The sequence below is a fragment of the Nesoenas mayeri genome, assembly GCF_963082525.1.
Source record: "Nesoenas mayeri genome assembly, chromosome: 26".
Lineage (NCBI taxonomy): Eukaryota > Metazoa > Chordata > Aves > Columbiformes > Columbidae > Nesoenas > Nesoenas mayeri.
In genome coordinates this window covers 5,424,486-5,436,902 of record NC_137552.1, presented here as the reverse complement: position 1 = coordinate 5,436,902, position 12,417 = coordinate 5,424,486, and the positions used below count along the sequence as shown (strand labels likewise).

At 55.9% G+C, this 12,417-nt stretch overlaps 1 protein-coding gene across 1 annotated transcript; it reads left to right on the top strand.

Moving 5' to 3' along the window:
* Positions 1-7,097: 7,097 nt before the first annotated feature.
* Positions 7,098-11,524, top strand: VAT1 (vesicle amine transport 1; the record flags this gene model as incomplete). The annotated part of the gene is made up of 6 exons (XM_080359970.1): positions 7,098-7,424; positions 8,630-8,837; positions 9,182-9,352; positions 9,430-9,519; positions 10,375-10,616; positions 11,423-11,524. 6 exons carry the CDS (start codon positions 7,098-7,100, stop codon positions 11,522-11,524), a joined length of 1,140 nt encoding a protein of 379 aa, XP_080216096.1.
* Positions 11,525-12,417: the final 893 nt, after the last annotated feature.

The following is a 12,417-nucleotide window of genomic DNA, read 5'->3' as shown; positions in this document are numbered from 1 at the left end:
TCCCTGCCCAATTCCCTGCCCGGTTCCCTGCCCGGCTCCCTGCCCGGTTCCCTGCGCGCTCCCGCCGGGGCGTTCCAGCCCTGGCACCGCTGAGGGAGCGGGACTTGTTCCCATGAGGAATTTGGCAGCAATGGGAACGCCCAGCATTTTAGCCATCTCTGCGTGTTTCAAGAATCCCGTATCTCCAATGTATGTGACCATATATAAGGAAAAAATTGTTGTCTCTGAGGGTGGTGAGAGCCTGGCCCAGGTTCCCAGAGAGGTGGTGGATGAACCATCCCTGAGACACCCCAGGCCAGGCTGGACGGGGCTCTGAGCACCCTGAGCTGGTGACGCTGTCCCTGCTCATGGCAGGGGGGGCACTGGGGGAGCTTTGAGGTCCTTCAACCCAAACTGTTCCATGATTCTACATTATATCAGTGAGAGCAGGGGACCCATCTTTTGTACAGGCTGCACCACCCCAGGCCTGGCGGCACAGGGCACCTATTTCTGTTTTCCATTCTCCCCCAAGTACAGACAGTGCATCTATAAATGACAGGCAGTGATTTTAATTAGCAGAATTATTGAAAAGGGGAAGGCTTCCTTACTACTAATATTTTGCTGGCCATACTGCAGAAAGATTTACCGTAATGGCAAACTTGCGTTTGTCAGAGACAAGCTGTCTGTCACAGAACGCAGTAAAAATAGAGACAATGAAGACAAAGCAAGTCTGAAGAAATGGAAATTAAAATGTTTTGGCAGTGAAACCAGATTTATTAATGGACTGAGGGGGCAGATTGTTTTTGCTGAAATCACAGGCATTTTGCATGTATAAATATTGGTGCTGTGCATGAAGCTGGGATGAGTAAAGAACAGAGCGATGGTGCAGGGCACGGTGCCATGCAGGTGCCCAGGGGTTCTGAGCGCTGCTTTGCTTTCTGCTAGGCCTGCCAGCCCAGCGCCGGCTGGGATGTGTCAGCACTTGGGATCACTGGTCGCCTGCTCGTGGGACACACAGGTCCTGTGTCTCGCTTTGCAGGCTCAGGACAGGGGCCACATGCAGAGCAGGGCTGCAGGTGTGGCCTTAGTGCATTGGGCTGGGCAAACCGGAGCTCAGGTCTCACCTCTCTGCATTATCACCCACCAGACTGCAGAGCGGAGGGGATGAGGCTGTCCTGGAATCACAACCACAGCAGCGCAGCTCACGTCCTCACCTGCTCCGACTCCCGCGTGGTCTGGGCCAGGAAGCTGTTGTCAGCCGATTCCTCGTCCTGTAGCTTTGCGCCGCGTGTTGTGCAGCACCTCGGTGCCTCCAGCCTCGCCTGAAGCGATGTGATGAGTAACTGTCACATGCTGCTTTCCTTGCACCCTCCCCGGGGAAAGCAGCTTGTGCAGCACCGTGTCATGTTTTGTAAGCCCTGTAGGGGTTTTTTGGGCCTTCTGATATGTGTGCACATTGCTCAGCTTTTATGTGGAGGAACAGAAAGGAAAGTTCATTGTCCTTTTGACTGCAGGTAGAGTGCTGGGCGGCCATAGGAGTCGCCTGGCGCAAGCGGCTCCCCTGGCCAATGCCTTTCTTCTGAAAGCTTTGCGCTGTGTTTCTCGATAAGAATTAGTTCTTTGCTTCCAGCCAACAAGATGATTGTGACTCTACTTCAGAGGAGCTTTTTGCAGTGGATTCTCAAGACCTTTGCAAACCCACCAGCCGCATTTAGCCCCCCCCAGGGAGGGAAAGCAGCAGCAGCAAGTGCCTTTTGCTCAGAGCCACTTGGGGCACTGTCACCGCCGAGCCTTCTGTCCCATTTGGTGCAATGCACCTTTTGGCAGGCAACACTTGCAAAATATGTTCGGCAACCTACAGGCACGGTGTAAATTTTCCGGGTAGGATGCGGAGGGAGAGATGCTGTGACTGTCACCACGTCTGGTGAGGCGACAGATGGCTCCCACACGTTTGCTCCCGAAAACGCTTCCCCTGTGGCTGAGCTGCGCTCTCGGAGATTTTAATTGCTATTATGAATGAGCTTGATTGTGTTATATTTATTTGCTATACAAAGAAACTACGAGATGTCCTCAGGACCCGTATTAATGTGCTGGGAGAAAACAACGTTTACCAAAGGACCCACAGCCTGAAATCTGGAGCCTGTGACACCTTGTTCTTGTGCCTGCACAAAGTGTCACCGTCTGGTCCCCAGCAGCCACTCACAGGCTCTGGGCTTCATTTTAGACGCCATAAAGCCGGTGAATGTAACGAGTGAGGAATCTCCTGTACTCTTTTGTATGACCATGACCCCTGCATGTGCCTAATAAGAGGTGCATGAGTGTCACCCCCGGGACACAGAGCTCATGCCCATCACATTTTTATGATGCATTCCCTGTTAACTTCATACATATATTTTCTGTGCCATTTGGTTCAGTGTGCAACATCCTATTTCCACTCGTAAGCCTCCAAACTGGAACAGAAATGAGGGACGTGCTCTAATTTCTCATCACATCTAGTCTTAACTATCTGTTTGGGCCTGTCAAATATGTGAAAGAGCTAGAAACCTGCCAGCCAAAACCGCGGAGTGGTTCTAACTGTTAATGTTCAGCAGTTAAATCATTCCGTGGCAAATGGTGTGGTGTTTGATGGTTTCCCCTGTACGATGAGGAGGTGCAGGAGCAGCAGAGTTTGAACACATACGGCACAAAGATACAAATCAACAGCAATTAGGAAGGTTAAAAGAAAGCAAAAAAAATCCCAGCTAAATCCCCTTTCATGTGTCCAGCCTGTTTGCATTCCGTGCTAGAATAACAGTGCTCTGCCTCGCCGCTGCCATTAATGAAGTTGCACCTCTGGGTGAGCAATTTAATTTATCTCAGCGAGCCAAAGCTCATTATAACAGTCCATAAATGGTATCAGATGAAAGCAGCATCCTTCAGCAATCTCGGGGATTAAAGCAAAGAGGCATCCGACTGACAAGGCTTCTGCTGGAAAAGCTGCCGTTGCAGCACGTGTGTTCCAGGCTGAGGAGGCACAAGCCCTCAATTATTGCTGCGGATTTCTGTCGAGAAATTGATCTGGAGCCTCTGAGGTGAGGGGTTTGCAGCACCGCGGGCACCCAGGGGGTCGGGGCGGGCGGAGGGGAGGCACTGATTCCTTTTGTTGTGTCCCTTTGGGTGTGGAACCCTCCTGCCACACGCGTCCCTCCCGTGCCGCATCCAGAAATGCAGCTGCCACGGCTGCGCTGGCCGTGCCCTCCCTTTGCTCCGGGTGCAGGCGACACAGCACCAACACGCTTGTCCCCATCGCGCCCTTTGTGCCACCGCCAGCACGGCTCCGGCACACAGCCCCGGTGCCGCGGGGACGGAGCGAACCCCTCGGGCACTCCCTGGCACGGGTGCTGGGGGCAACGGTTTCTGCAGCAGCAGCGTTGCCATTGATGCAGAGAACCCCCTCCCGTTGCTGCCGTCCCTCAAAAGCCACAGCGAGCACACCGGGGGAAGTTGGTGTGTTTTCAGTGAGGTGAGACACGCCGAACCAAATCATCACCTTGTAACGGGCGCGCAGCGTGTGGATGTGCTAAGCCTGTAATTTGGGGACTGTAACTGTCAGTAAACTATTGATGCTGCGGTAGAGGGTTGACGTTAAGGAGAAGGATTCTCTTTTCCCAGGGTTTCTCCAAGGGTTGCAGCAGAGAAACCTCCGGAGGAGGACGCGTCGGGATGCTGTTCTGTGCACACCTGGACCGCAGCCCCGCGCCGGCTGTGCCGCTCGGTTGTGCTGCAGTTCCTCAGCCTCTGCTGGCTCAGGTTTGTGCAGGGGAAGATGCTGGAGCAGCCCCAGCCCAGCTAAGGCAACGCTCTTTGTGGTAATGAGGCTCTGCTGGGAGATTCCTCCAGCCTGCTGTCACCGGGAGGAGTGAACCCACGTTCACTGAGCTTCGGTTCCCACTTGACAGTCGCCTCCATTGTGTCTGTGATCAAAACCGCCGCGCGGGGAGCTGCGGCGGTGAGTGGCAGCTGCGGCTGAGGGCTTGTCAGATCTTTTCCACCCGCTGCTCTGCCTGTCAAATCTCAATGTAATTTGCTGTGATACCGGCACGGTGTCATCCAGGAAAGCACAGCGTTCCTGGTACATGCGATGCAGCTGGGAGCTCTCGTCTGAGTCTGTGTGCATCCCGACACTCTGAAAAATAAAAGGGAAAAGCAGACAGATGCAGGAGGAATCTCTGTCTTGAGCTCCTGACAAACCCAGATAGATGGGTTGGGGTCAGTCCTTGCTGTAGTTCCAGGATGACCAAACATACAGACCTGAAAACATCACTGTGGGCCACACAGCCCCTGCTTTACAACAACCTGAAAGGAGCTTGGAGCCGGGGGGGTCGGGCTCTGCTCCCCAGGAACAAGCGCCAGGAGCAGAGGAAACGGCCTCAAGTTGCGCCAGGGGAGGGTGAGGTTGGATCTGGGAACAATTTCTTCCCCAAAGGGCTGTGGGGCATTGAACAGGCTGCCCAGGGCAGTGCTGGAGTCACCAGCCCTGGAGGGCTGGACAGACGGACATGAGGTTCTCAGGACACGGGGCAGTGCTGGGGTGGGGAACGGTTGGATTCAATGATCTTGAGGGGCTTTTCCAACCAAAATGGTTCTGTGATCCTATGATTCCAGAGCAAACCTCAGCCCTGAGCGGGGTCGCAGGTCCATCCTGAGCCAGCCCTGGGGCCGAGGCCGCACTCCCCCAGGCTGCTGATTGCTGCGAACCCCTGCCAGGCTTCCTTATCTCCTGCCGTTCATTGTTCCCGTGTCCTTGAGAGCAGAGCAGAGGGACTGTTAGAGCCCTGTGTGATAATGAAGGGAGGTGGAACAAAGCCAGGCAGGGCTGGCAGCGCTCCGCTGGGCACGGCCTCCCTGGGGGAGCCGCGGGAGGCTGCGGAAAGGCGGGCAGGAGCTCAGCGTGAGGCGCAGGGCTGTTGGAAAGCTGAGCATCTGCCAGAGAGATAACCAGAGCGGTTTCTGGGTGGCCCGTGCCTTCCTCTGGCTGTAAATCACAACTTGGGGCCGTTTTGAAGGTCCCAGCACCTTGGCTGCGTGCTCCTGTGCAGCAAAAGCCCCAGCAGCGGTTAACCAGAACTGTCCCTCTTAAATACAGTGGAAAAACTACCCAATCTGAACCGCATAAAGTAAGATTCACAGGGAAAATGCCACTAAAGTGAACTGATAAGGAAAGATTGACTCGGGAGCACAAAAGAGACAAAGGCAGCAAGAACCGCCTGCCCAATGGAACAGACCTGCCACTATGCAAAAATACCCCTATCTAATCTGCTTTAGAGCTGCGAACAGCTGGAGCGGCTAGCAGAAGAGGAGCCTGGCTCCCAAACCTTCATCTAGTGCCCTCTGAGCCACTGTGAGTCACCCGCTTATCTCGGGTCTCTGCAGGGGCTCCCTCCCGGCCAGCACGTTTCATCCATGGCTGTGAAAATAAACCTGGAAGGACAAATGGTAGGAAAGCCCCTAGGAAGAGCAGTAGGAGGCAGAGGATTGTGCTTTGACCGCTTCTTCCTAATTTGGGGCGTGGGCGATGCCCAGACACCAGCAAGGGCCATGTGTGTTTCTCAGAGCTAAGCAACAGCAAAGAAAGATGCAAAGCAGCTTTGTAAGCCAGGCTGCGGTCCTGTCGTGCAACTGGACACGAGCCTCTTCCTCGTTCCCACTCCAGCCATCCAAACACCCATAAATATGCCAGACCGCAGCGCCAGATGATGTGCAGCCCGCTCCAGGCCTCTCTGCCCTCCTGGCCGCTTTCCTGCCTTTGTGCTCCGCTTCCTGAGCAGCCCCAGCCCGCCCGGCTCGCTCGGCCCCCGGGCCAGCCCAGCTCTGCAGGACAAGGCCACATTCATGCGAAACTCCGCTGGCCTCGGTCAGCAGACTCGCATTGGCGTAAGGAGCCGGCTTGCTGTCGCAAACAAAGCCCTTGGAAACGCTGGGCTTTGCTAATCCGCTTTCCATCAAACGCTGGCAGCAGCGAACTGGGAATTCTGGAGCGACACAGAAGCTCCCCCAGTACGTTTTGATTACGCTTCAGGTGGTCTTGGCTTTCTTTTGGGGATGGGTATTTTTCTTTTACAACGCATCTCTCACGCGTCTGCTCGTGCGGTCACCCTGCGATGGCTGCAGGTTACTAGGGACAGGGACACGTTCATCAAGCAGCAGACAAGCGAGATGGGGATCCCACTGCCTCTTCACACCCAAAACTGCACTGAATCAACAGTCTTGATGGCAAGTGTGATCAGGGGAGCTGGACAGATTCGAGTGGTGAATGCATGAGAGGGCTGCTGTCTGCTGGCAGATGCTTCACGCTCAGAAAAAGAGGCCGAATCCATCAATCTGTCCACGCATCCTGCCTTATTTATTTGTCTTTAGTTACAGGACCAGAGCTCTACTCCTCCCTCTTGTCTGGGAGCCAGTCCGTGCCTCATCCCTGCTGCACGCAGCCATTTCAGGGCTGGGAGCAGAGAGATGTTTATTAAACCTCCCTGCGAGCAACATCAGTTACTCCCAATAAATTGCAGAAGTAACTCAGTGAGATGACACTCCAAGCAAAACAGCCATTTCAAACGTGTCTCCAGAAAAGATGCGGGCAGTTTGTTGGCTTGAAAGGAATCATTTAGCCGAAGAAAAAAACACCATTTAAAAACCAAGCCGTGATGTGGAGGAAGAGATGCTACGTGCAGGACAGGGAACCGAGGGCTCCGCAGAGCTGCATCCGCACTGCAGATGCTGAGGGCTGCGGGTGAAGGACCTCCCGTTAATTAGCACCCGGGAGCTCCCGTTAATTAATGCCCAGGCCCCGGCGGAGGGTGTACGAGCAAATCGCCCCCCTCGCCCCATTCTCCCCGGTTTTATCGGCTTCAGAGCAGCCGGGGGAAGCGACCCCTGTGCCCCACGGGGCCGGAGCGGGGCGGGACGAAGCCTCCCCCGAGACCCCGCGCTGCGGAGGGGCGGCTGGCACCGGGACCGCCCCGCCGCGCTGGCCCCGCCCGTCCCCGTTCCGCCCCCCTGGCCGCGCCCCGGCTTTTCCCCGCCCGCCGCCTCCCCGCCGCTCCGCAGCCGCTCCGCTCCGTTCTGTTCCGCTCCGCTTCGCCATGTCCGCCGAACAGGCCCCGGCCGCCGCCGCAGCCGCCCCCGAGCAGACCCCGGAGCCGCCGGCGGGCGGCGGGGAACCGGCGGAGCACCGGGCGCTGGTGCTCACGGGTTTCGGTGGCTACGAGAAGGTGAAGGTGCAGACGCGGCGGGGCGGCGGCCCCCGGCCCGGGGAGGTCTCGGTGCGGGTCCGCGCTTGTGGCCTCAACTTCGCCGACCTGCTGGCGCGGCAGGGGCTGTACGACCGGCTGCCGCCGCTGCCCGTCTGCCCCGGTATGGAGTGCGCCGGGACCGTCTGTGCCCTCGGCGACGACGTCCGCGACCGACAGGTGAGGGACATCCCCGGTACGACCCGGTTCGGTACGGCCCCGCCCGGCCCCGCCGCACTGCGGTGACCCCGCCCTGCAGGTGCGGCCCCTCCGGGCTCTGAGCGCCCGGAGGGCCCGGTGCCGGCAGCTCCATCGGTGACCGTCTCTCCGCGGGGTTCCCCGCCGGGGCGGGCGGGCCGGTCCCGGTACAGCCGCGCTCCGTGCGCTGGGGCGCCCGGGGAGTGTCGCGATCCCGCCCGCGGCCGCTCCGGCAGCGGACAAAGCCCCGTGACAAAGGGGCTGCGTGGGCAGGATGTCACCGGGGCGTCCCTGCCCATCCCTGCCCCAGCCTCCGGGTGAAACGCTTCCCCAGCCCCAGGACGGCGAGAGCATCACTGTCCACCCTAAGGGCTGGGATCTTTGGGGTCTGCAGTTGCGAGGAAAAGCTGGAAGCGGTTGTGTTCCTTGGGAAGGTGCATTTGCATGAACAAAATGCTTTTTGTTAGTGGTGAGTGCTAGTAGGGTGTTGGGCTGAAGCGTGATTGCTAAAACATGAGGCCACACCTAGAATCTTGGGTTCAGTTTTAGGCACTTCATGCCAAGAAAGGCCTTGAGGTGCTGGAGCGAGTGGAGAGAAGGGAACGGAGCTGGTGAGGGGCTGGAGCACAATGTGATGGAGTGGCTGAGGGACCTGGGGGGTTCAGCTGGAGAACAGGAGCTGAGGGGAGACCTTCTGATCTCTGAACTGCCTGAAAGGAGCTTGGAGCCAGGGGGGTCGGGCTCTGCTCCCCAGGAACAAGCGCCAGGAGCAGAGGAAACGGCCTCAAGTTGCGCCAAGGGAGGTTGAGGTTGGATCTGGGAACGATTTCTTCCCCAAAGGGCTGTGGGGCATTGAACAGGCTGCCCAGGGCAGTGCTGGAGTCACCAGCCCTGGAGGGCTGGACAGATGGACATGAGGTTCTCAGGACACGGGACAGTGCCAGGGGTGGGATAATGGTTGGATTCGATGACCTTCAGGGGCTTTTCCAACCAAGGCTTCACTCCTTGTCCCAACTTGGGCAGGGAGGGCAGGACCCTGCCCTGGTCCCTCTTGCCTCCTTAGTCCCTGGAGACCTCCACGTAAGGGAAAGCACATGGATACCTGGCCCTGGCGTAGGGAGGACAAAGGTGTGATGACCTCTGCTAGCCTGGGGCTTCCTTCAGGCCGCCTTCTGTTTGATTTTTAGGTTGGCGATAAGGTGATGGTCCTGGCTAGGTCAGGGCTCTGGCAGGAAGTTGTGAACGTGCCAGCTGTCCAGACTTTCCTGATGCCCGAGGGGATGAGCTTCGAGGAAGGGGCTGCTCTTCTTGTCAACTACATCACCGCCTACATGATCCTGTTTGACTTCGGAAACCTGAGGCCCAACCAGAGCATCCTCATCCACATGGCTGCAGGTAAATGCTTCTTGTGCTGAGGCTCTTGGCCTTGACACGTTGTTTCTGGACGGGGGGTGTGGATGAGGACACCATCAGAATGGGGCTGGGCTGATGAAACGTCTCCTGCAGAGGTGGAGGCTTCACGCTGACCCGGGCATCGGCAAATATTGGACCCATTTCCCAGCAGCCGGGTCGGTGTCCTGCAGTATGTCACAGGACTCATCCTGCCATAGGAGAGTTCTTCATTCCATCCCCTCCTGGTGCTCTGCGATCGGTACCAGCAGGGATAACTGACCGGTCTGGAGGCTTTTCTGGCCGCTGGGGCTGTTTGCTTCTAAGTGTTTCTCACCGCTGCTTTTCAGGTGGTGTGGGAACTGCTGCCATCCAGCTGTGCAAGACTGTAGAAAATGTCACCATTTTTGGCACCGCGTCTGCCTCCAAGCACGATTCGCTCAAGGAGAGCGGGGTCGCTCACCCCATTGACTACAGAACGATGGATTATGCAGAGGAGGTCCGGAAAATCTCCCCCAAAGGTACGGTGTGGCGGACTTCTACAACCGCCTTAGGTTCCTTTCCAAAGAAACTTCTAGTTACTGTCAATTCCCTGCAGGTGTTGACATTGTCCTGGACCCCTTGGGAGGATCTGATACGTCCAAAGCATTTCACCTGTTGAAGCCGATGGGCAAACTCATCACTTACGGTAAGCGTGAGCAGCGTGGCCAAATCTCAGCTCCTGGGACCATGGGAATACTCCGCGAGGATGCACAGACGTGACGGGGAATCTCTGTTGCTCTGTGTGTCGTGTTAATCTGTTATTTCACAAAGGGCCTTAGGATGCTTCTCCTGGGTGAGGCGCTGGAGGGAGGGAGATTTGTGCCTTGTCCCAGGAGCTCCGGTCCGTGGTAAAACCTCTCTTGGAGCGTGAGCCGGTGCCTGCAGGGGAAGCTGGAATGTCCTCGGGGAGGAACGCTGGCACGGCCGCTTTGTCCAGGCTGCCTTAATGCACAGCACTCATAGAGCCTTGCTTTTCTTCTAGAGGATGTGTGGGTGATGAGGTTTGAGGCTACCGAATACTTATCTCTCCATTCCCCAGCCCTGAAACACTGTGATTCTTGTTTGGCAGACAAAGCCCTCACACAGCCCCCAGCGGGGCTGCAGACACTCGCAGCAGTGTCCTGTGGCTCTTGGCCCGGCCGTGGCAGCGTGTGGCTCCCCTGAAGGAGCCGGGCTGTGGGAGAAGGGCGGTGCTGTCCTGCCAGCCCGGCTGGGTGGCACTTGTAACTCCCTCTTGCCAGCACTCCGGTCTAACTGCACTGCTGCCGCCCTCCTAGGAGAGCTGTTGTTCTGTGTTCTTGCAGTGTATTTGTGCTGATAATCCAAATTCTGCATACCTCGAGGCTGAGGCAGGTACCTGTTTCCATTGAAGGTCAATTGGGCAGGTCCTGATGCCATGCATCCATCGCGGTGCCCCGTGTGCGCGGCTGTGACATGGAAACTCCGCTGCCCCTCCTGTTTGTGTTGATTCCAGCTCATCCGTGGCTTCTCTTCTTTTTAGGGGTAGCAAACGTGCTCACTGGGCAGAAGAAGAACCTCATGGCTATGGCTAAAACCTGGTGGAACCAATTCAGCATCAACGCCTTACAGCTCCTCCACCATAACAAGGCCGTGTGCGGCTACTACCTTGGAGCCATGGAGGAAGAAGTTGAGCTTATCGGAGGTGTTGTAGCCAAGCTGATTAGCCTGTACAGTCAAGGCAAAATCAAGCCTAAAATAGACTCCGTATGGCCCTTTGATCAGGTGAGTCTGAGCTAACATATAAGTTTGCAACACCCAGAAATTACTGGGCAGTTGCGTTCTGCGCAGTGAGCTCAGCGTGAGCACCTCGCTCATGGGGGCCGAGCTGTTGCAAATGTTTAATAACCATCTGTTCTGACATTCAGTGCCTTTTTTTTCGTTAAAGATATTAAGGGGGGGAGTAAAGTGGCTCCTCCGCTCCAGTGCGCAGAGCTGGGCAGTGCCAGACAGTGTCCCCATGGACCAGGGCAGGTGCTCAGCTGCGCTCAGCCCACGAGGGGGCTGGATGATGCATCAGACTGGAGCCTGCACACTGTAATTAAGCAGAGAGCTGGGCAGGTTGCTGCTGCCATTCCACAGCTGATAAAAAGCCCAGGCAGCGAAGCAGAATGGAATTGCAGGGTTTCCAGCCACTCTGCTGTGCTCGGGGTTGTTGCGTCGGTGTGTCCGGGCAAGAGTCGGATTCTTCCCTTGGAAATCCTTTTTGGGTGGGATTTACTGCAGGGGAGCAAAGGACTTGGTAATGACAGAATCATTTTGGTTGGAAAAGACCCTCAAAGTCATAGAGTCCAACTGTTCCCATGCCCTGAGAACCTCATGTCTGTCTGTCCAGCCGTCCAGGGCTGGTGACTCTAGCACTGCCCTGGGCAGCCTGTTCCAATGCCCCACAGCCCTTTGGGGAAGAAATTGTTCCCAATATTGGGCTACCGCAAAAGCTGCCTCGTGGGTGGCCCTTGGGCTGGTTTGGTGGCCCGAGGGACCCGGGAAGGCCATGGGTGTGGGTCTCACGAGGTTTCTGTTGCTTCCAGGTGGCAGATGCCATGAGGCAGATGCAGGAGAAGAAGAATATTGGAAAGGTCATCCTGGTTCCTGAAGCACCCAAGGAAGAAGCCAAAAAAGAAGAGAACTAAGCGGAAGAGCTGTGTGCGGATTGTGAATTCCTGGGTTAACTCCCTGCTCTCTTTGGGACCTGGAAATGGACAGATCAGTAGCTTCCATCTTCAGCAGAACATCGTGGTTGCGGTTCAGATGAGTTTGCATGCTCTCGTTGTGACTGACCCTTTGCCAGACTCGCCTCTTGCCTCAGCTCTCCGGTTTGAAGCCTGTTTATTTCGTACATCATTCTAATCACTTCTTTCTCTCCTCAATTTCCAAAACTAACCTCATTTTTCCCTGGCAGTGCAGCTGAAGCTTCAGGCAGTTGGTATTAACACCTGCACAGCCCGTGCCTGTGAAATCAGGATGTGACGTCCTGTCACTGAGCCCTGCTGAAGCATTTGCGCTCTCCCCTTTGGGAAGATGGTTCAGCAGGAAAATGGGCCAAACTGAGGATTTTTCCTCGAGTTTGGAAGAGGAAACAGCCAGAGGAAAAGCACATCTGGCCTTGTTTAATTCCATCACGAGCCACTCTTCTGTTTCCTCTGAGCACCCTCTTCCTCCTCTGCTTTCGGGGACCTCTAACACTGATCAGGTAGTGACAGCTCATGTTGTCTTTGCCTTCTAAATAACCACTCTGGCATTTTGGAGTCTCTGGCGTATCGCATTTAATTTGCGGTGGCTTCTCTGTGCAAATAACCCGACAGGCTGGTCTGTGTTCCAATACAGAAGAAGAATTTCACTTGGGTAACTTGATCGTGTCCATTTTCTGATTCCAAACTGTACAGGGAGATCAAAACTCTGTCTGATTTTTTTAGAGACCATAAGGACTCAACTGTGTCTCAGATGACTGGAACAATTGATGTTGGCTCTGTGCTTTATTAATGTTGGGCTCCAAGTCGGTATTGTTAAGGCTAAACTTCACCTT